Source organism: Caenorhabditis briggsae (genome assembly GCF_000004555.2).
Source record: "Caenorhabditis briggsae complete genome, chrIII, whole genome shotgun sequence".
Classification (NCBI taxonomy): Eukaryota; Metazoa; Nematoda; class Chromadorea; order Rhabditida; family Rhabditidae; genus Caenorhabditis; species Caenorhabditis briggsae.
Genome location: NC_013490.2, coordinates 13,155,646 through 13,178,025, shown reverse-complemented (window position 1 = coordinate 13,178,025; position 22,380 = coordinate 13,155,646). Strand labels below are relative to the sequence as shown.

At 36.9% G+C, this 22,380-nt stretch overlaps 4 protein-coding genes across 4 annotated transcripts; all 4 read right to left on the bottom strand.

Moving 5' to 3' along the window:
• Nucleotides 1-2,037: 2,037 nt before the first annotated feature.
• CBG21176 lies at nucleotides 2,038-2,562 on the bottom strand (the record flags this gene model as incomplete). Its single annotated transcript, XM_002642736.1, has 1 exon — nucleotides 2,038-2,562. The coding sequence occupies one exon, from the start codon at nucleotides 2,560-2,562 to the stop codon at nucleotides 2,038-2,040; it is 525 nt and encodes a 174-aa protein (XP_002642782.1).
• A 9,569-nt stretch (nucleotides 2,563-12,131) lies between these two features.
• On the bottom strand, nucleotides 12,132-16,750 carry Cbr-gro-1 (the record flags this gene model as incomplete). The annotated part of the gene is made up of 9 exons (XM_045244589.1): nucleotides 12,132-12,207; nucleotides 12,307-12,410; nucleotides 12,919-13,026; nucleotides 13,148-13,241; nucleotides 13,561-13,691; nucleotides 14,513-14,716; nucleotides 15,305-15,592; nucleotides 16,054-16,193; nucleotides 16,624-16,750. 9 exons carry the CDS (start codon nucleotides 16,748-16,750, stop codon nucleotides 12,132-12,134), a joined length of 1,272 nt encoding a protein of 423 aa, XP_045097237.1.
• Nucleotides 16,751-17,031: 281 nt separating this feature from the next.
• On the bottom strand, nucleotides 17,032-19,682 carry Cbr-hap-1 (the record flags this gene model as incomplete). The annotated part of the gene is made up of 5 exons (XM_002642738.1): nucleotides 17,032-17,210; nucleotides 18,069-18,152; nucleotides 18,355-18,460; nucleotides 18,509-18,613; nucleotides 19,602-19,682. The coding sequence occupies 5 exons, from the start codon at nucleotides 19,680-19,682 to the stop codon at nucleotides 17,032-17,034; spliced, it is 555 nt and encodes a 184-aa protein (XP_002642784.1).
• Nucleotides 19,683-21,075: 1,393 nt separating this feature from the next.
• CBG21179 lies at nucleotides 21,076-22,380 on the bottom strand (the record flags this gene model as incomplete). Its single annotated transcript, XM_002642739.1, has 1 exon — nucleotides 21,076-22,380. One exon carries the CDS (start codon nucleotides 22,378-22,380, stop codon nucleotides 21,076-21,078), a length of 1,305 nt encoding a protein of 434 aa, XP_002642785.1.

Genomic DNA, 22,380 nt, shown 5'->3' with positions numbered 1-22,380 from the left:
AAAAGTGGTTAACTAGTAAAATGTTTATCAGGATATCAGCAACATTTTACTAGTTAGCCACTTTTTGATATCTTTCACAGAAAATGAGATATATAGGCTCAAAGTGGACGATCCGGGTGTCGTTCTATTAGAGGTTTTACGGTATATATCTCGGTTACTGTAAGAGATATCGAAATTTTGTCAACTGACAAAATGTATAATATTTGAAGGCAAACATTTCCTCATTTGACATTTTTTTGATATCACTTAAAGGAACTAAGATAGTTGAGCTCAAAGTGCACGTTTAGAGCATTTACGATTTCCCGCACTCCTCTCCTTTTCCAAATCACACATTAACCCTATATATATATATATTTATTTATTCAATTATCTCGAAAAACCTCGTTCCATTTAAACCATAACTGTTTTTCTTCTCATTGAAATAATAACACCCTTCTTCCTTCTAAATTGCTTCTTCTTCTTCTTAGAATAATTAAATCTCTTCTCTCTAACTACTCTCTCCATATCCCACACTATTTCTTCCGTCTGTCCACTAGAGGAAAATAACAAAAAAAAGGCATGGAGCAGCCACTTAAATGATGACCCCCCGCTATAGAAATTGAGCAAGTGGGTTGTAACAAGTGGGTTTAGAGAGTTAGGAGTACAGTAATCTTGCTAACAATAGCTGTGAGCTAATGCTAATCTTGTTAATAACAAGGGAGACTTCTGGTTCTTGGTTTTAGCCCAAAATCTTGAAAACGGCAACCGTTGAAGGATATGCCTATTCTCCTAAAACGAGGTTCGCCGCTGTGCCGCTTCAGAGCCGCTACCCACCTGTTTAGCTCATGACTGCCTTCAAACTCAATATTTTGAAACGATTCAAATTGCAAAATGTAGGTCATAAAATTCTCTACAAAATTATATAAAATTAAAATATATAGCAATTCAAAACGTTTTAGCTTGACCCATTGAAATCGCGAGATCTTAATATTTTAAAACGATTTAAAATGCAAAATGTAGGTCTTGACAAGATCTACAACATGATATAAAACATGTTAACATTCCCGTTCAGTTAGATTTAAGTAGGCGCTTTTAAGTTGACAACACAGTAAAAAAGGTAATTAGTTTTAAAAAACTCATAACTTCTTTCAAACGTGATATTTTCAAATGAATACAATTGTAAAATTTAGGATTTGATGAGCTCTTCAAAATGATATAAAATTCAAATTTATTTATTTATTTATTGATTACGACCTTCCGTCGTGGAAAAAGAGAAAAAAGAGAAAAGGAATACAATACAATCACACAAAACACAGATACACGAATAACTAGACAACACATTCAATTAAAGTGGAGAACCGAATAGTAACACTATTTCCAAATAATAGCACATAACCATCAACACATACACGCATACAGAATAAAAATTATACCTGCAATAATGATTAACAGAAATAATAAATTATTTTACAAATTAGAGAGAGAGGGGGGGGCCTTGGGTTCTCAATTAGACTCAGAGTGCGGTTGACAAAGAAGTTTCGCCTTAGTTTAGATTTAGGAATGGGCCAGAGAAATCGTGTCTTTCTTCTAGTACGTGTTTCAGTTGACGCGAAAAATTCAGTTACGTTCAGACCTATTTTTTCCGATATCATTTTTGATACCATTTTCCTGTCTTTTGCTAAGCGTCTAGAGTGTAGTGAATTAAGACCAAAGAGTAGGTTGCGCTCGCTCGCAGATATTTATATTTCTTATCGTTTGGGTTAACATATCTTCCTAGTTTACGACTATACAGTCTTCTAGTGAAAGAGTTTTGCACTGATTCTATTAATTTGATATCTGATAATTTGAAGGGGCTACTGATTACCGTACCATATTCGAGCACAGGCCTTATGAAAACTTTGTATAAAAGAACCATTAATCGGGTGTTTTTACTATTGAATTGCTGGAAAACTTGAGACAGGATAAATTTAGCCTTGTTAGTTGCTTGTCTCCAGTGCTCAGAAAAATCCAGTTTTTCAGATATTAGAAATCCTAAGTCACGAATCCTAAGTCAAAAGATTAAAGTCTTGGGGCTTTGGATAAAACTTCTTTCTGGCTAGCCGAGGAGGGTAGCACCACTTTGATTAATCTAGGCTTCCCGTCTGATCGTGATTGCCCCAGTCTGTAGATTGCTACCGGAAGAGCACTAGCATCCAGGTGCCGAAAGACCATATTCACATTTGCCACGTCCGCCACGTTTCTTTCATGCGCAAATTTCGACTCATATTCGGAAATGTTTGACACACCTATAGACCGGTTACGTTCTTTAATTTCAGCAGAATTCTCAGTATTTTTCTTCAATCCAGTTGAATCTTTTTGACCCATTTCCAATTCTTTCACTTTCTTTTTCTGATCTTCAAGCTCCTGTTGTAATGTCAAAATTGTTTCTTTCATCAATTTCATCTCCGCCAGAATATTCGGAATTTGCAAAAAATTACGAAACTCGTCCGCATATAAAACTCTCTTGATAAGATCCATTTGATGCTCATCGTCATCCGTCAAGTTGGAGTCGGAGCCAAATCTTTGTTTCTTCTTTCTGGTCATAATTCAGGAGAGAACCTTATCGCGTGAAAATAAAACGCGGGAATGATAGGTTTGAAAATTAGCTTCCATGCTACGCAGTCGCAAATCCAACTGTGTAGCCGTTACTGTAGCTCGTAGTTCAACAAGTTCACCTCCCCAATGAACCCATCATCACCTATGTATCCCCGAATGTTGTCATTATAAGTGCCGCCTATTTATCCTTTCAAAAAATTCGCAACATTATACTAATTACAGACCTTGCCCAATCACACCGAAAACACCTACACCGACAGTTCTCTAAGCAACAAAATGAGGCACCATACGGTGCGAAATCCGGTGGGAAGGGGGGAAAAAAGAGAGATTCGTTAATTAGGTGTCTTCTTTTTTGAGATGACGGGACTTATGCGGTAACTGTCGGAGAGGGATTAACAAGTCAAGAAGAGGGAACGCTTTGGTGTCAAGATCTACTCCTTGACTGTGTAGCCCAAAACTTTACCTATTCATAAGTCAGCTCGGAGCTGGAATTTCTAAGTAAATCAAATTTTAAAATGTAGACCACAAAGAGATCTAAAAATTGATATAAAATTCAATTATATAGGGATGCAAGATTTTGCACCTAGACCCGTTGAAAGCGCAAGATGAGATTCTTTTTAGCATTACTGCCGTCTTTGGCTTATAACTCAGTTCAAAGTTGGAATTTCAGCACAAATTAAATTGTAAAGCGTAGATCTTAAAAAGATTCACAAAATAATTTAAAATTCGACTATAACAAGATTTTGATTTTAAAAGTTGCTAACAACAAAAATGAAGCTCTAGTTTTGTTTAGTATATTCTGAAATTTTCAGCCAAATTGAAAAAAGTTTAGACACTATTGTAGAGGGTCGAAACTAACAATTTTTTGGGCTTTCTTCAAAGTTGTCCCAAATTTTTAGATCTTTTTCCTTTTATGGCTAATCTATCTTTTCTCCTTTTTCTAATTTTTCTTCTACCCCTTCCTCCCTCTTTAACACATTCCGCTTGACGTGTCAATTCGCTAAATACCGTAACCAAAATGTCTCCCCCCCCCTTTTTAGGACCACCGTCTGTTCCTTTCGGCGAAAACGGGGGCTTAATGCTCATCACTCATTCTGTGAAACGCTCCAAAAAAGAGCCGATGTCTTCTTTTTTTTGGGAAAGGAAGGAAAATGGAAGACGTGATGGAAAAGAAGGAAAAGCACGTTGACAGGGGAAAAGAGATTGATGAGAATAGCTACCTGCGCTTGAGCTCAATTATCTCGGCTCCTGTAAGAGATTTCAAAAATCTGTCAACTAGTAAAATGTGTAAAATTTAATGATGACCATTTTATTGGTTGACAAAGTTTTGATAGATACCATGGGAGCTGAGATATGTAACAGACATGAGCGGAATAAAATTTTTGAAACCGCGCGGAGCTCAGCGATGCGCCAATCTATACTTTGAGCTTATTTATCTCGGCTCCTGTAAGAGATATCAAAAATCTGTCAACTAGTGAAATTTGTGAAATTTTGTGATAAACATTTTATTAGTTTACACATCTTTGATAACTAACGTAGGAGCCTAGATAATTGAGCTATAAGAATAGTGGGTCCCAAGCGCGCTTAGCTCGGCGATGCGCCAATTATTACTGTGAGCTCGATTATCTCTATTCCTGTAAGAGATGCCAAAAACTTGTCAACTGATAAATTGTGTTAAATTTCCTAATACATATTTTATTGATTTTCATAATTTTGATAGCTAGTTTAAGAGCCGAGATAATTGAGCTATAACCATAGTAGGTCCCAAGCGCGCGTAGCTCGGCGATGCGCCAACCTATTCTTCGAGCTCGATTATCTCTATTTCTGTGAGAGATATTGAAAATCTGTCAACTGATAAAATGTTTTAAATTTTATGATAAACATTTTATCAGTTAGCAACTTTCTGATATCTCTTACAGTAACCGAGATAAACTGATCTCAAAGTTGACAACTAGAGAGGGCAGGAGGGCGCAGAGAAGCTATAGCGGCCGCTCTTGTTCAAACTGTATTATCTCGGTTCTTTTGAAAGGTATTAAAAACCTGTCAACGGATAAAATGTGTAAAATGCAAAGATTAACATTTTATCAGTTAACAATTGTTTTATATCTCTTACAGTAACCAAGATAAAGCCGGCCAAAGTTGACAAACAGAGAGCCCAGGAGGGCGCAGAGTAGCTAGAGCGTCTGCTTGTTTGCGTTCTCTAGGTCAGAGATTCTAGAATCTCACATAAAATTGTCTTTTTGAAACATTTATGCTTAACAATTCCCTAAAATAGTGTATTACCCAACATTTCTATAGCTATAAGCTACCCATCAACCGGATTAGCACCCATCCACTTGACCATCTCCTCTGGTCAAGTGGTACTGTAGCTACTCGTCAATCTACAGTGTAGCAGATTCTACACGTGCTCTTTCTAAGGACCATCGAAAACTTTTCGCGCATCCTCATGTCTCATGCTATTGATACAGTATGTTAGCATTGGGGACATGATGAGTGCCTGAATGAACACCTGCTGGCAAATAGATGGGGTCTAGTATCTATCTGTCTGTCAATAATACATGTAACAGGTACAGGTGGGCATAATGTTTGTTGTGCTAAACATTTTTGGGGATTTATGAGTCATTAAATCAATCTGGCGGATTTTCGAAACTTGACAGCGTAGCTACCGTATTTCCTTTGACATAAGCATAAAGCGCCAATTTCGAGCTCAATTATCTCGATTCCTGTGAAAGATATCAAAAAATTTTCAACTTATAAAATGTTTATCATAAGATAACCATTATTTTATCAGTTAACAAAATTTTGATATCTCTGACAGGAATCGAGATAATTGAGCTCAAAGTTGACGGTTCGGGTGGGCTTCTATGAGGCGAGATACGGTAATTTTCTAGCATTTTTTTCTCTTCTTTCAAAATTTAAACGCTCCTTAAGAAGTCTCACCATCTGCTCTTTGCTTCTTATTTTGCATTCCATAAATATCAATCACTTTCAAAAAGATTTAAACGGTGAGAGGGGGTGCAAAATCAAAGAAAAATTATGCAAATTTTGCTGGCTGACCACCGCCGCGGCGGCCATAATTATGGGCGACCGACCGCGGACAGATTGACACTAACCCACTGTCAGTAGGTGAAAAATGAGAAAGTGTTCTTACCTAAATTTGAATCTGGGTCACAATGCAGGGAACATTTCGCAGAACATATAATGTTTGACGCTGAAGAACAAACGGATGGTGGGTAGCTTCAACAGCGTCATGTTTAGCGTCTTCATTACGAGAACCTTCAGTTGGTAATCTAATGGTATTTTATATCATTTTGTAGAACTTTTCAAGTTCTACATTTTTCGCATTAATGCAATCCGAAATCTTGAGTTTGAAGTGAGTTATCAGCTAAACACGCAAATAGAGGGTATCGGTGCTTCGGCACTTGTTTCTTTAGCGTCTTCTGTACGACCAATTGGGTTGCAAAATAAATGAAACTTTATATCAATTTGTAGAGCTTTTTAAGACCTACATGTTGAAGTATTTTGTGTTTGAAGATATTGAGTTTGAAGCGAGATATGAGCTAAACAAGAGGACAGATGGTAGTGGCTACTCGCCGCTTTGGCATAGGCTTGTTTAGCGCCTTTTGCACGAGCAGCCGTATTTTAGAAAACAATGAAATTATATACCATTTTGTAGCTCTTACTAAGTTCTGAATTTCAAAATTTACTTTTATTAAAAATCTTAAGTTTGGAAAGAGTTATGAGAAAAAAAAGCGCAAGCGGATAGAGGGTAGTTGCTACTCTGCACTTGGTTGCTGTCATGTTCAAAGTCTTCTGTATAACCAACCGTGTTTTGTAACCTAATGAAATTTTATATTTTTTGTACCTCTTTTTAAGTTCTACATTTACCAATTCAGGACAATTAAATCTATAGAGTTTGAAACAAGCTATAAGCCAAAAACGCAAAGAGTGCTGAAAAAGTCTCGTATCACGTTTTCAACGAGTCTACCTGGAAAACCTTAAGGACCTTGATTATTACATTTTATATAATTTTGTAGTTCTTATTGAGTCCTTGTATGTTTAGCGGCTTCTGTACGACCAACTGGGTTTTGGAAACAAAATGAATGTTATATCACTTTGTAGCTCTCATCAAGTTCTACATTTTCCAATTTATTGAAATCAAGTATATCAAGGTTAAAGCGAGTTATGTGCCGTTCAAGATCTAATTGTCAGATTCTTGTTGAGATTACGGTAATCCTTGTTTTTCCTGGTCCCCCTAACATATGGTACTATACTATACCAACACACAATGTATGTTATGATTGACTCTTTTCCATTTGAGACCCGCTTCTTCTTAATCTGATTGCCACTCATTTTGTTTTGTCATCAAAAGAGCATCAAGCCTCCCATATGCCGAAAAAGGAGATGAAGCTTTTTGACACCTCCCGAAAATGGAACCACTCTCTCTGCGGGAAGTCTCTTTTTGGTGGGGGGAGAAGTGTCCCCTTCTTTCGGTTTGTTTGTATTTTGATTAGCATTTGAGAAGGGAGGGAAAAAGACAATATGGGATTGAAGAGAGGGATGGGATGAGATTACAGTAACAAAGGGGGACGAGTAGCTGCAATTCCACGTGGCATATCTCATCTGTCTGAAATTTTACAAAAAAGTTGTCAACTACAAAAATGGAGCACTTGTTTTGTTTAAAATATTTGGAGATTTTCAGACTAATCGGACAAATTTAAAGCATTGTTTAGACCATCAAAAATGGGGGCATTTTCAGTGGAAATCTCATTTCCGACTCGTCATCTTCCACGTGGCATATACTTGTCTGAAATTTTCCAAAAAATTATCAACTACAAAATTGAAGATCTAGTTTTGTTTAACATATTCTGGCATTTTCAGCCAAATCTAAAAAATCAGGATTCGTTTTCGAGGCCATCAAAAATGGCTAATTTTCAGTAGCAGTCTCAAATTTTAACACATTTCCGACTCATCATCTTCCACGTGGCATATCTCATCTGGCTTCAATTTCCCAACAAACTTTTCAACTACAAAATTAAAGCTCTAGTTTTGTTTGGTATATTCTGAAAATTTCAGCCAAATCGGACGAATTCAAAGCATGTTTTAGACCATTAAAAATGGGGGCATTTTCAATAGAAATCTCATTTCCAACTCGTCATCTTCTACGTGGCATATACTTGTCTGAAATTTTCCGAAAAAACTATCAACTACAAAATTGAAGCACTAATATTGTTTAGTATATTCTGAAATTTTCAGCCGAATCTGAAAAATTTTAACTGCTTTTCAAGAACCTCAAAATGGCTAATTTTCAGTAGAAGTCTCAAATTTTAACACATTTCCGACTCATCATCTTCCACGTGGCATATCTCATCAGGCTCAAATTTTCCAACAAACTATCAACTACAAAAATGAAGCTCTAGTTTTGTTTGGTATATTTTACAAATTTCAGACAATTTGAAAAAAGTTGACCTACTTTTGTAGGGTGTCAACATTAGCTTCATTTTTGACCCCAATGAAAGGGGCTCAATTATCTCATTTCCCAGAAGAGATACCAAAAAAGTATAAACTATGAAATAGTTGCAAATTCAATTTTATACAATTTTTAAAGATATTTGGAATTCAAATGAGCCCCCATAACAATTCCTAGGAGACCTAGAACTTGAGTACTTGTTTACAACAATTGCTCATCTTTATCTTCTTCTGTATAATAATAACATGTACTACTAGTACTAAATGACATATTGTCAAGGGTCACTAGAAGAAGATAGAGGCGAAAACAATAATTATGGGGAAATTTAGGATTATTTTATAGCCCGGAGTCTGTAGATTCCAAAAATCCAAATTTCCAAAAGTTTGGGAAAAAACTAGGGAAGTTATAAGTCATTTTTTATTACAAGCCTTCTGAATTTATATTCACCTGAAAGCTGGAAATTCGGAGATTCTAAAAATCTAGGTTCCCAAAAATTTGAATAAAAACTAAGAAAGTTATGAGCATTTAAAGGCGCATGGCGCCTTATCTGAACTCGTAGATTTCCAAATTTTAAAGGCGCATGCCGCAAAACGGCCTACTGTAGTTTCCATGCTTTTCATATGTAAATACACACTTTTTCCCGCCATAAAGAGAGACACCCCAACAAGTTAATCCCATAAAACAATAAAAAAGAGGGACCATCTTAGATATTTGCATTACAAAAAGGTGTCGGGGGGCCATCAGAAGACGTTCCCCCCCACCGTAAAAAAGAAGCCGTCAAAGAGAAAAAAGAGAAGGAGGCTCCTAAAGTTTTTGTTTATCTTTTTATTATGCGGGAAGGACCAGAAGGAACCACATTGTAATTTATACCGAGTTGCCAGGGGGAAACTCTAGAGCAGAGCATAGCGCCTAAACGTTCAGCATCTCTAAAGGCGCATATCTCAAAAACTAAGAAAGCTATCAAAAAATTGTCAACTGCAAAATTGAAGCTCTAGTTTTGTTTAGTATACTATGAAAATTTCAGACAAATTGAAAAAATTTGAACTGGTTTTCGGTAGCCTCAAAAATTGGAAAAAATTGGGCATTTTCAGTTGAAACCTTATTTTCAGCCCATCATCTTCCACGTGTCATATCTCACTTGGCTGAAATTTTACAGAAAAGTTGTCAACTACAAAAACAAAATTCTTGTTTTTTTTGGTATAGTATGGAATTTTCAGAAAAAAAAAACGGAAAATTTTGGACTAGTTTTCAGGATCTTCAAAAAAGCGGCAAAAATTGGTCACGAGCAGGATAGCGCCAAAGAGTAGAGCTACTTTAAAGGCGTATATCTCAAAAACTAAGAAAGCTACCAAAACATTGTCAACTACAAAAATGTAGCTCTAGTTTTGTTTGGTATATTCTGAAATTTTCAGACAAATTAAAAACAGTAAGGCTGCTTTTGTAGGACCTCAAAAGTTGGCAAAAATTGGTCACGAATAGACAAGTGCCTGAAAGTAGAACAACTTTAAAGGCGCATATCTCAAAAACTGCAGGAGTTATCAAAAAAGTGTCAACTACAAAATTAAAGCTCTGCTTTTGCTTAGTATACTCTATAAATTTCAGAAAATTGAAAATGGTTGAGCCACTTTTGTAGGGCATCTTAGCTGGCGCGCCTGTAGCTCAACCAGGCAAAGCTAAAAACCGACTAGTGCAACTACGCTCTATTGTTAAGGTTCTCAAGGATACTGTATCCTCTTTCTACACCTCCTTGACCCTTTAAACCTCCGTTATTGCCACCCTATATAATATTAACTATATCGGAAGAATGTAATACCATCTGCCACGTGGCATGTTGTTCTTGTTTGTTCTTGCTCATGCAGAAAATAGACGGATTGCTTTCACACCCTCTTCTTCCGGATAGGCTCCTGGGATTCTAAATTCCGGAATTTCCGGTTGCCCAGGCTACTGTAACCAGATCTTAAATTCCAATTTTCCGAAAATTGGGGGTACTGTAGCTCAGCAGAACCCCAAAAACCGCCAAATCTTATTTCATATTGTCTATTTTCTATATGTGTTTTGTAATTGATAGGCTTTTGGGGGATTAAGAAGGATGTACTCTTCTCATCCTTTCCTTTAATTATTCCTTTTCCTAAGATTCCTCTTACCGCCAAGACCCCCCCGTTCGCCCATATTGACACCTAGGATTACGTAATCTGCCTTATTTGGGGTAAAAAGAAGAGGTGCCGATGAGAGGAGGGGTATCAGATGACTCCTTGAGAGCCCGGGAAGAGCAAAAAAGAGCCAAAAAAAGAGAAGAATTTGGGGGATTTTCTGGGTACCTCGATTTTAAAAGAACCCACAGATTTGGAGATTCCAAATGTCGTCCTAATAGAGGTCCACCCAACCTCAACTTCAAGCCCTTATATCTCATTTCCTGTGAGAGATATCAAAAATGTGTTAACTGATAAAATATTGGCGATATTATGATACATATTTTATCTGTTGACAGAATTCTAATAGCATTACTCATTCTTGTGATATACGCGCTCTAATGCAGCCTACCCACCGCCGCACTAGATCGGCTTGCATTAAAACGCGTTTAACTCAAAAGCTAGGGAAGCTATCAAAAATCTGTCAACTGAGGAAATGTTTATCGTATTATCAGAAATATTTTATTAAATGACAAATTTTTAATATCTTTTACAGGAATCGAGATAATTACGCTCAAAGCTGATAGGCTCTAGGACGCGTTCTAGGCGGCGTTGACAACAATAGAGCGTAATCGCTTCTATGAGAGGGTATACGGTATTTGGTGTTTGGTATCAATTTGTGGAGCTTTTCAGGTCCTATATTCTGCATTTTGAATTTTTGGAAAATCACAGAGTTTAGTCTTTAAAGGTGGGGGGACAGGAGATTTTTCGTAGTTTTTTTGTAGCTAGAGTATGCATTCTACCGTGACGGTGTACAACGCTTAATGTCACTCTGCGTACAGCTGTCGTCCTCGCCTTTATGTATGCAATCGGGCGTGCCCTTTCTCTTTGCCCGCGTGGCTCAGTCGGTAGCGGCGCCGCACCCTCAATCATCGCCCTCACAAGTTCAACTCCTCGAGGGGCATCTTTGAACGGAATTTCGAGAACATTATTATTTTTTTTTTTGTCCCCCCACCTTTAAAAGCAACTGATTCCATGAGATCCGGACGCCACACAAAACCCAAATGCTTCAGTTTCCGCTATTCCAAGGATCGTAACTTCCTTCCGGATCAATATTTTTGAACCAACTAAAATAGATATGCTAGAAGAACTCATTAATTACAAAATAATAATACCTAAATAATATCATCTTGTCTAGAAAATGTTATATCCCGATTTTTGCCAAATAATGACTAACACATATATATATATAACAATCCAGTAGAATGATCCTTCTACTTTAAGTCAATATATCTTGGTTACTGTGAGAGATATCAAAAAGTAGTCAACTAACAAAATGAAGCTGACATTGTAATCCACATTTTATTAGTTAGCTACTTTTTGATATCTTTTAAAGTAACCGAGATAAATGGGCTTAAAGATAAAATGCTAAATTCTTAAAATCTTCAAAAATTCTTAAATCTTTGAGCCAATTTATCATGGCTCCTGTGAAAGATATAAAAAAGGTGTCAACTAATAAAATGTTTATTATGAAGTCAGCAATATTTTTCAGTTGGCTAATTTTTGATATCTCCTACAGTAACCGAGATAAAGTGAGTTGAAGCGCAAGGTGCTACAGGCTTCACAGTGACCTCTGATGTAGTGCGCTTGGGGCCCAATTATCTCGGCTCCTGTGAAAGATATCAAAAAGTGGCCAACTAACAAAATATTGCTGACATCTTAATAAACATTTTCTTAGTTAACCACTTTCCGATATCTCTTACAGTAACCGAGTTAAATTAAATCGAAGTTGAGCCCTCAAATTTTCCCGAATTTCCTTTGTTAGGGTCAATTTTTAAAAGAAAAGTTTTGTAAAAAAACCAAAAAGAACTAATTTTTATTGACAAAATAAATAGATAAAATAAGAAACAGAACAATTTTCAACCAAACAAAAAAAAATAATTTAAAAAAAAATCGAATTATCCCAAATTCGGCTGCTGCTCCTTGGCCTTCTTCACATTGCGCTTGTGCTTCTTTCCATCGATATGTCGTTGCCTGGAAAATCAAATAATGCGAAATTTGGAATAAATTGAAATTTTCGAAAAATTCAAAAATTCAAAAATTCAAAAATCCTTAAATTTCCAAAATTCCCACCAATTATCCTTCCCGGTCATTGAAATATCACAGAGCTCACATTTCAACAAAACGTTCGCGTCCCGTCCCTTCATTACCGTATTCTTGGCATTTTCAGTTGAAATCTGAAACGTTATTTTGTTAAAATTTTGAAAAAAATTGGTGGCCTAGAAATCCCTTAGTTAGGCCATCATTTTTTTTAATTTCTAAATATTCCAAAAAAAAATTTCAATGCAAAAATCCCAAAAAAATAATAATTTTCAAAAAAAAGTTGATGGCCTAGAAATCCAAAAGTCCCCAAAAGTTAGGCCACGATGTATATGAAAGAGCATGTTTTGAGAGTTCTGAATCAGTTTTTAGATTGGAAAAATATCAATTTTGAAGCTAGTTATGGCCATTTTCGTTTGGTGGCCTAGAAACCCAAAACTAGGCCATATCGTCCCAAATTTGAAATGAGCATAACTCGCTTCAAATTCGATATTTTTTGAATTTAAAAACTGATATAGAACTGTCACATCATGCTCTTTCGAACCATGTACACATTGGCCCAATTTGCAAAATTTGGATTTCTAGGCCGCCACGCATAACAAGCTTCAAAATAGTGGGTTTCCGAATCTGAATAATCACACTAACATCTTCAAATAAGTCGACTCCGCCCATCCATTGGTCCACAATCGCCATTCCATCGCTGATAATTTTCGTCTTATCTGATGTGTCCAACATTTTGGTACTTGCCATTTTCTGGAAAATTCCAATTTTTTTGAAAAAAAAAATTTTTTTTCCGAAAAATTCTAAAATGACCTAGAAATGTTCAAAATCTGCAAAGAATTTTCAAAAATCCTAAATCTTAAAAAATCAATACCCGATCACCATCCGATCGGATCAATAATCTCGATCGATACCAACGACGTTGGCGACGTGCGTACTGTCTGGTGTGAAGCTTCACATCGTCGCATCTGGAATTTTTTTTTGAATTTTTTTTTTTGAAATTTTTATAATTTTCCGATAATTTTCATTCGAAATCATTGTCATTTTCGAATTCAGCGTGTTTGATTACCCCGGAAACCAACTTTCCAGTCGATTTCAACAAATTTTCAGCAAGTGCGCTCCATGGAGAATCTCAAAAAACCAAAATTCTCAATGGAGCGCACTTGCCGAAATATTGCGAAATCGGCTGAAAAATTGATTTTCGGGGAAATCAGACACGCTGAATTTGAAAATGACAACTATTTCAAACAAAAATTTGGGAAAATTCTAAAAATTTCAAAAAATTACCCTTTTTTGAAAAGTTTGTCCCCTTTTGATGTGTCCCTTTCTGATGGTTCCATGGCGAGCCATGGGACAAACTCTTTGAGACCAATGCATTGCATGACACCGTATTTTGAATGATGGATTTGGATTTTGTGCTGAAAATCAAAATCATTTTTTTTTTGAGATTTCGAAAAATAATTTTTTTCAGAAAATCTGAACTTTTCCAACTTTTTAGGCTCAAAACCAGTGCGAAATTCAAATTCAGCATGTTTGATTTCCCCTAAACGCACTTTTCGTGTGAAATTGGACCAATTCTTGTAAGTGCGCTCCATTGACAATTTTCGAAATTCTCAATGGGGCGCACTTGCCAAAACTCGTCTAATTTTGCTGAAAAGGTAGTTTTTGGGGTAATCAAGCATGCAGAATTCGAAAATCGCAACGGTTCGGCGCTGAAATAGCTGGAAACCGCTCAAAGTTCCAATCGTAGTCATTTTTAGCGAAAATTTCTGAAAAAATTTGAAAATTTGAAAAAAATTTAAATTTTTTGAAAAGTTTTTTTTAAAAGAATCTGAACTTTCCGATTTTCTAAGCACAAATTTATAGCGAAATTCGGATTCCGCATGTTTAGTTACCCTTAAACCCATTTTGCCCGGCGAAATTTTGCGAGCTTTCACAAGTGCGCCCCATTGGCAATTTCCATAATTCTCAATGGGGCGCATTTGCCAAAACTGACCAAATTCCGCTGAAAAATTGATTTCCGGGGTGATCAAGCATTCAGAATCTGAAAATCGTAATCATTTTTAGCGAAAACTTCTGAAAATTTCAGAAATTTTGAAAAAAATAAATCCCGAATTTTAAAATTCGAGTAAGACCATATCTCTGTTCATTTTCACCCGATTTTCATGATTTTCAGCTCAAATTTTCTGAAATTTTCTGTCTGTTCTAGTTTACATCCAGATGTCTCCGCGAAACTAACCTCATCATAGAATTCGACCAATTCCTTTTTCAATCCCATTTTAATCATTTTATCAACTCTCCCATCGAGACGTTCTTCAAGTACTTCTGGCGTCGCGTCCATATAAATCACCAACGAATCGTCGAATCTCAACTTTCCGCCCAAATCCACGGTGTCGTCAGATTTTTGCTGTTGGACGAGTTGAGATTTTGGAATTCCAGTTTCCTGAAAAATCCAATTTTTTAACTTTATAAAAATTTTCCCAAACGTTTCTTCTTCAAACCATTGTCATATTCGAATTCAGCGTACTCGATAACCCCTAAAACCGAATTTCCAGGAAAATTTGACAATTTTCGGCAAATGCGCTCCATTGAGAAAAAAACCTTCTTGTACTTGGACAGAAACTTTGATTTCGGGGTAATCGAGAGTGGGAAATTCAAAAATCATAATAATGTTCACAGGGAACGTCTAGAAACCCCAGAAATTCAAAATTTTCAATAGAGCGCATTTGCGAAAATGTGCCTGGAATTGACAGAAAATTGGGATTTATGGGTAATCGAGTGTAGGAAATTCAAAAATCATAATAATGTTTACAGGAAACGTCACGAAAACTCAGAAATTCAGGATTCTCAATAGAAATTCAGGATTCTCAATAATAGCACTTGCAAAAAACGTTCTGGATTTGGTTGAAAATTTGAATTTAGGGGTAATCGAGTGCGTAAAATTCAAAAATGCTATTCGTGGCTTCTGGGAACGCCTAGAAAACCCAGAAAATCAGAATTCTCAATAGAGCGCGCTTTCCACCAAACAAACCTTGAAAATCTGAAGTGCACGCTGTACTCGAGATCGATTATTCGGATGGAGCAGATTTGCAGACTGCTCATCGACTCGCTTCAACTCCTCCCACAACGCCAAATTCGTGATGTCATCTGATTCAGAAGTCACCGACGATGATTCAGAAGACGTTCGGGATTTTGTGATGACGTCATCTGAGTTCGTTGTAGACGTCGTTTCGATTAGATTATTCTCGTAGAGCACACTTTCAGCGTAGTAGGTCGTACCGCCGACGATTATTGGGACTTTCGAGCGGGACCGAATTTTCTGGAAATTGAAAATTTTCTGAAAATAAAAAAAAACAATTTTTTTGATGTTTTTCCAAACGTTCCCACTCTAAAGCAGTGCCATATTCGAATTTAGCGTGATTTATAACCCCGAAAACTGACTTTACAGCAAAATTTGACAAATTTCAGCAAGTGCGCTCCATTGAGAATGAAAGATTCTCAATAGAGCGCACTTGCTAAAACATTGCTGGATTTAGCTAGAAATTCGGATTATAGGTAATCGAGTACGGGAAATTCAAAAATTCGTTTTCACTGGAAAATTCCAGAAAACCCAGAAATTCTGAATTCTCAATAGCGCGCACTTGCTGAAACCTCGTTGGATTTGTCTGATCACTTGGATTTATAGATAATCGAGAACGCAATTTTCAAAAATGCCATTTGTTTCCTCAGGAAACGTCTAGAAACCCGAGAAATCCAAAATTCTCAATAGAGCGCATTTACCTGAATCAAGTCCAGCGTGGCCTCTCGAAACTGGTGTACATTATAGGCTGATGGATCGGATGGATTCAAAAACGACATCATATGATGTGGAATGCCTTCGGCTTCTGCTTCGGTGATCTTGTTCGTCGCAATGTCCAATCCTAGAAACAATTATCAGTGGAGCGCATTTGCTAGAAATTTTTCAGCGATTTTAGGTTAAGTCCATTGCCATTTTCGAATTCAGCGCGTTCGATTACCTCGGAAGTGAATTTTCCAGCCAATTTCAACAAATTTTCAGCAAGCGCGCGCTATTGAGAATCTCAAAAACTCGAAATTCTCAATAGAGCGAATTTGCTGAAAATTGATGAAATTCGCTGGAACACTGGTTTTGGGAGTAATCAAACACGCTGAATTCGAAAATCCCATTCACTTTTGACGAGGAAAGAGGAGATTCTCAATAGAGCGCATTTGACTAAAATATCAATTTTGATGGGTTTTCGGGTCATTTTAGCTCATTTTCCTCGATTTTTATCGATTTTTCCGTCATTTTCAGCGTTTCAAAGCAATTTTCAGCTATTTCCAGCCCCATACCTCTATAAAATTGCATCGAATCAACACTAATCACCTCGCCACCGTACTTTTTGGCGATAGCCACACCCAAATCACTTTTTCCCGTTCCCGTACATCCGATCACAAAAATGATAGGGGTTTTTCGCATTTTTGGGAGAATTTTGAAAAATTGAGACATTCGAGAGAAAATCTGAAAAAAAATTTTTGGCTGAAAATATTTTTTTTTGCTGAAAATTCAAAAAAAAACAAATTAAAAAATGGGAAATTTTCCAATTAAAAATTAAAAAATTAAAAAATTTTTCTGAAAAATCAACAAATTCATAGCATATAAATTAAAATTAGGTCAACAATAATAACTGAAAAATTTCAAAAAAAAATTTTTTTTCAAAAATTTCAAAATTCAAAAAATTCAAAAAATCAATAAATCAATCAATTCTTCTCAAAGTACTCTTTTAGAAGGTCCAGCGCTTTGGATCGATGCGAAATCTCATTTTTGACGTCCTTATCCATTTCTCCAAAGGTTTCCTCGAAACCGTCCGGCTGGAAGCATGGATCCCAGCCGAATGAGGTGTCGCCACGTGGCGCGACAATTTGTCCCGGGCATTTTCCTGAAAAATGAGCAATTTAGTTTAGGAAAAAAATTCCGAAAAAAAATAAGCTAAAAATTCATGAAAATCGGTTCAAAATGAAGGGAGATATGGTCAATTTTTAAAATTTCAAAAAAATTGTGTTTTTTTCCGTTTTTTCAAAATTTTCCAAATCTTCCCGCTGGAAAATAAACCCAATTTCCAGAATCCTCATACTCGATTACTCCTGAAACCAAGTTTTCAGTCAAATTCGACGAGTTTCGTGCAAGTGCGCTCTATTGAAAATTTTCCAATTTCTGGATTTTCTAGAAGTTTTCGATAAAAATAAATAGGATTTTTGAATTTCGCACACTTGACAACCTTTAATTCTAATTTTCTAGGCAAATCCAGGCACATTTTTGCAAGTGCGCTCTACTGAGAATCCGAAGTTTTGGGTGATTTTCGGAGGTTAAATGGCTCTAAACTTACAGAAACTAGGATTCTAGACAATTTTGGAAGTTTCCAGCAAATTCGCTCTATTGGAAAGTCGAAAATCGACGAATTTCCAAAAATTCTCAATGGAGCGCACTTGCTGAAAATCGTCAAATTTTGCTGAAAAACGAGTTTTAGGGGTTACCGAACACGCTGAATTCAAATATGGCATTGGTTTTTAGCAAAAACTTCCGGAAAAGTCTTAAAATTCTATTTTTTCAGAATCCTCAATGGAGCGCAATTGCTAAAAATCGTCAAATTTTGCTGGAAAACGAGTTTTAGGGGTTATCAAGCATGCTGAATTCGAATTTGGCATTTGTTTTCAGCAGAAACACCTGGAAATTTTTGTTTTCCAACGATTTTGCCAGAAATTTCGAAAATTCTCAATAGAGCGAATTTGCATCATACCAGCAAAAACGTGAATCGGCTTTCCGAGTCCCTCGGTGTAGGCGAAAATGCACTGAGCGTAGGCGGTCTTGTCGGCGAAACCAGCTGAAAAAATACCGAAAATTGAAAAATTCTCAATGGAGCGCATTTGCATTTTTTGAAAAAACCCAGTCATTATTATACTCATTTTGAAGCTCTTAGTCCAAGGATTCCAAAAACATTAATTTCGTCGAGATTGGATGAAGATTGGCTGATTTTCAGCCAATTTTCAGCCAATTTTCGTCAATTCTCAATGGAGCGCACTTACTCAACATATTGTAAAGTCCGTCGGGTTTCAAATTTGTCAAGAACCACTTGATATATGGTCCTGGGAGACCGCCCATTGCGTTGAAGCACAAACTCGTGTCCTCGACCTGGAATTTTCAGATTTTTTGAAATTTTCAAAAATTATAATTTCCCACCAAAACTGGTCCCTTGACCGCTTCGACCGCCTCTTGACACTTTTTCTGAGCAATGAATTCGGGCTCTCCTTGATACTCGTTCAGATCGACGTCCACATTGGTGACCTGGAATTCAAAAAATCGATTTTTTGGAATTTTTTAAGCTAGTTACGTTTATTTTAGCTTGGTGGCCTAGAAATCCAAATTTTGAAAAGTCAGGCCATAGTGTATATGGTTCGAAAGAGCGTTTCATATCAGTTTTTAGATTCAAAAAATATCGATTTCGAAGCGAGTTATTGTCATTTCAAATTTGGTTAGATATGGCCTAGTTTGGGATTTCTAGGCCACCTACTTAAAATGGCCATAACTCGCTTCAATTTCGATATTTTTCAAATCTAAAAACTGCCTTGGAACTCCTAAACTATGCTCTTTCGAACCATGTACACCATGGCCTAGTTTTCATACCCTTTGGATTTCTAGGCCACCAAACTAAAATGGTCGTGATTGGCTTTCGAATTGAAATTTTTCGAATCAGAAAACTGTCTTGAAAAATGTGTTTGATGGCCTAAAAATCTCCGAAAAGTTAGGCCAGCAATTTTTTTTGGATTTCTGAAAATCCCTAAAGAAATTTTTTCGATCGAAAAGCTTCAAAATTTTTGGTGTAAATTTGAAAATTTCAACAAAAAAAGCTGGTGGCCTAGAAAACCAAGTTTTGTGAAAATTAGGCCATGGTGTACATAGTTCGAAAGAGCAAGCTCTGAGTGTTCCATATCAGTTTTTAGATTCAAAACATATTGAATTTGAAGCGAGTTATAGTAATTTCAAGTTTGGTGGCCTAGAAATCCAGAACTAGGCCACATCGTCCCAAATTTAAAATGGCTATAACTCGCTTCAAATTCGAGATTTTTCAAATCTGAAAACTGATTTGGAACACTCAGAGCTTGCTCTTTCATTCCATGTACATGGCCTAGTATTCACAAAACTTGGTTTTCTAGGCCACCACCTTAGAATTGCCGGCCATCGGCAGTGAAGACCAGTTTTCCACAGGGTTACAGTGACCCAGGACAAAACTTTTTTTCAAATTTTTGCTTCAAATTTTCAGCTAAATTTCTACCTCAAACCCCTTTAAAATCTCCTTGACTTCTTGCAACTTTTTCGCGTTTCCAGTCACAAAATTGATCTTTCGAAGGGTCATTTTTTTCTGAAAATCTGAATTTTTTAGAAAAATAACCTGAAAATATACAAAAATACGTAAAAAATGACACTAAAATCATAGAGAAAAATTGGAAAAATTCAAAAAAATTGCAAAAAATTCATTTATTGATTTTTCTATGAAAAATGACTTGATTCTAAAAAAAACGACAAAGAAAAATTAAAATTATGGTCCTATCTCGGGAAAGAAAAAATAGACGAAAAATGGGGGAATTGAGTGGAAATAGGCGCGAAATTTAAAAAATTCAAAAAAAAAAATTTTTTTCCAAATTTTTTTCAAATAAAAAATTCCAGAAAAATAGGTTTAATTATCTCTGAATTTATCGATTTTTGATGATCTACAAGAAATTGACGCCGGCACCAATATGAAAACCGCCGAGAATCGAGTCGCCGAGCACATATTTCAGCGGGAACGTGTAGTTGAGCTCCAGTCGGAAGATGCTCTTGAACACGAACGCGAGACCTGCAAAAGATAGTGAAGTTTAAAAATGGAGAGTGGCTGGGCGGGAAATTTGAATTTTTCAAAAAAAAATAATTTCCGAAATTTTTTTTTTGACAAGTGCGCTCTATGGAGAATGTCAATTTTCTGGATTTTCTAGCATTTTCCGCTAAAAATGAATGTTATTTTCGAGTTCCCCACACTCGATTACCATAGAACTCTAATTTTCAGCCAAATCCAACAAGGTTTCAGCAAGTGCGCTCTATTGATACTTTCTAATTTCTGGTCTTTCTAGACTTTTCCGTCAAAAATAAATACGATTTTCAGTTTCTGCATACTAAATTAGCCCTGAATCCGAATTTCCAGCCTAATCCAACAAGGTTTCAGCAAGAGCGCTCTATTGAGAATGTCAAATTTGTGGGATTTCCAGAAGATTCCGGTGAGAACTAATACGATATTTGAATTTTGGACACTAGAAAACCCCTAAATTCCGATTTCCAGCCAAATTAAACAAGGTTTCAGCAAGTGCGCTCTATTGAGAATTTCAGATTTTTAGGATTTCCAGCCGGTTTTGAGCGGTTAAAAAAGTTGAAAAATGGCTTAAAACGCATTTAGAACATTTCCAGCAAGTGCGCTCTGCTTAAAACCTCCAGAAACCTTGAAAACTCAAGATTCTCAATAGAGCGCACTTGCTCAAAATTGTCAAATATTGCTGAAAAACGAGTTTTAGGGGTTATCAAGTACCCTGAATTCGAAAATCGCAATGGTTTGGAGCAAAAATTTCGGGAAAACGCTTAAAATTCCATTTCTTCTGATTTTGGCTCACTCGGGAGCTCTAAAGCTCGTTAAAATTTCAAAAAGTGGATTTTTTATTATATTTTATTAACTTCCAAGCAAAAAAAATCCAAAAAATACAGTAAAAAACATCAAAAAAAAATCAATTAACAACATCGATCTCCTCGTCCTCATCAGTATCCTCCTCCTCCTGCTGCTGGTTGTAATGGACCATCTCAAATTGCTCATTCTCGAATTCTGGGACCCCAAAATTCTCAAAATGCTGATTTTCGGGATATCCAACCATCTCATAATCCTCCTGGTGCACTTCGAATCCCGAAGATTGCTCATCTTCGTTATAATCTACCATCTCAAAGTCCTCAATGTCTTCTTCATGGTCCATGTATTGAAATTCTGGAGATTGCTCATACCCAACCATCTCAAAATCCTCAGCTTCACTGTCACAGTCTTCCGATTGCTCATTGTAAACGTCTTCTTCAGAATCGTTGACTTCAGAATCTTCAAGATGTCCATCGTCAGAATCCGTGTAGACACCTTCTGAATCGCTGACACCAGACTTAAAAAATCGACGTCCTCTTCCAGCAGCACCATCATAATCCTCCAGAACTTCACCGTCAGAACTTTCTAGGCCACCAAAATCCATATCTTTCAGATCGTCATCGTCACAAAACTCAGAATACTCGTAGGCATTTTCTATATCGCTAGCTTCATAAAGATCCTGACTAGCATCATCAGAATCCTCTTCTTCTACACCTCGACGTCTTCCAGCAGAACAGTCGTCTTCTGAATGGCTAGCATCAAAATCCAACAGGTTGTCATCGCCAGAACGCGGTAAACCATTGTAGACGTCTTCTGGATCTTCAAAAACGATGGAAGCATCAGAATCCTCTAGGTGATCATTGTAGACGTCTTCTGAATCCTCTTGGCTATCATCGTCGGAATTTTCTGGATCCTCAGAGTCGCTAGCATCAGACTCTTCTTCGTCATCCGACTCCTCAGCTTCACTCTCCTCCTCCTCATCAAATCGCTCATCCTCCATCTCCATCTCTTCAACCTCTTGACGTCTTCTACGCATTCTCTCCTGAATGACATCATGAATCCTCATCGCCTCCTCATCCCTGCCCTCCTTAAACAGCCAATGCATCCTCTGAACCTCTCGGCACCTCTCAATCATCCGTTCTCCAGTGACGATTCTCGCAAATGCATCGTGGAATTCCTCCTGCCAAAATGGACCCCTCTGCAGTGGGTCCGCTTCCTTATGCGCCTCGATTCGTACCAACAGGGCATCTCGTCGCTCGGTGTACTGTACCATAGTCACGTGGCTTGACACTTCGGCATTGTCCATTGTAATCTCTCCGACGCCTAGGCCTCGGAAATGTGATCTAACGTCTTCTTCGATGCCTTGGGTGGCTGGAGGGGTGGGGGAGGAGCTGGCAAGACGTCCCAT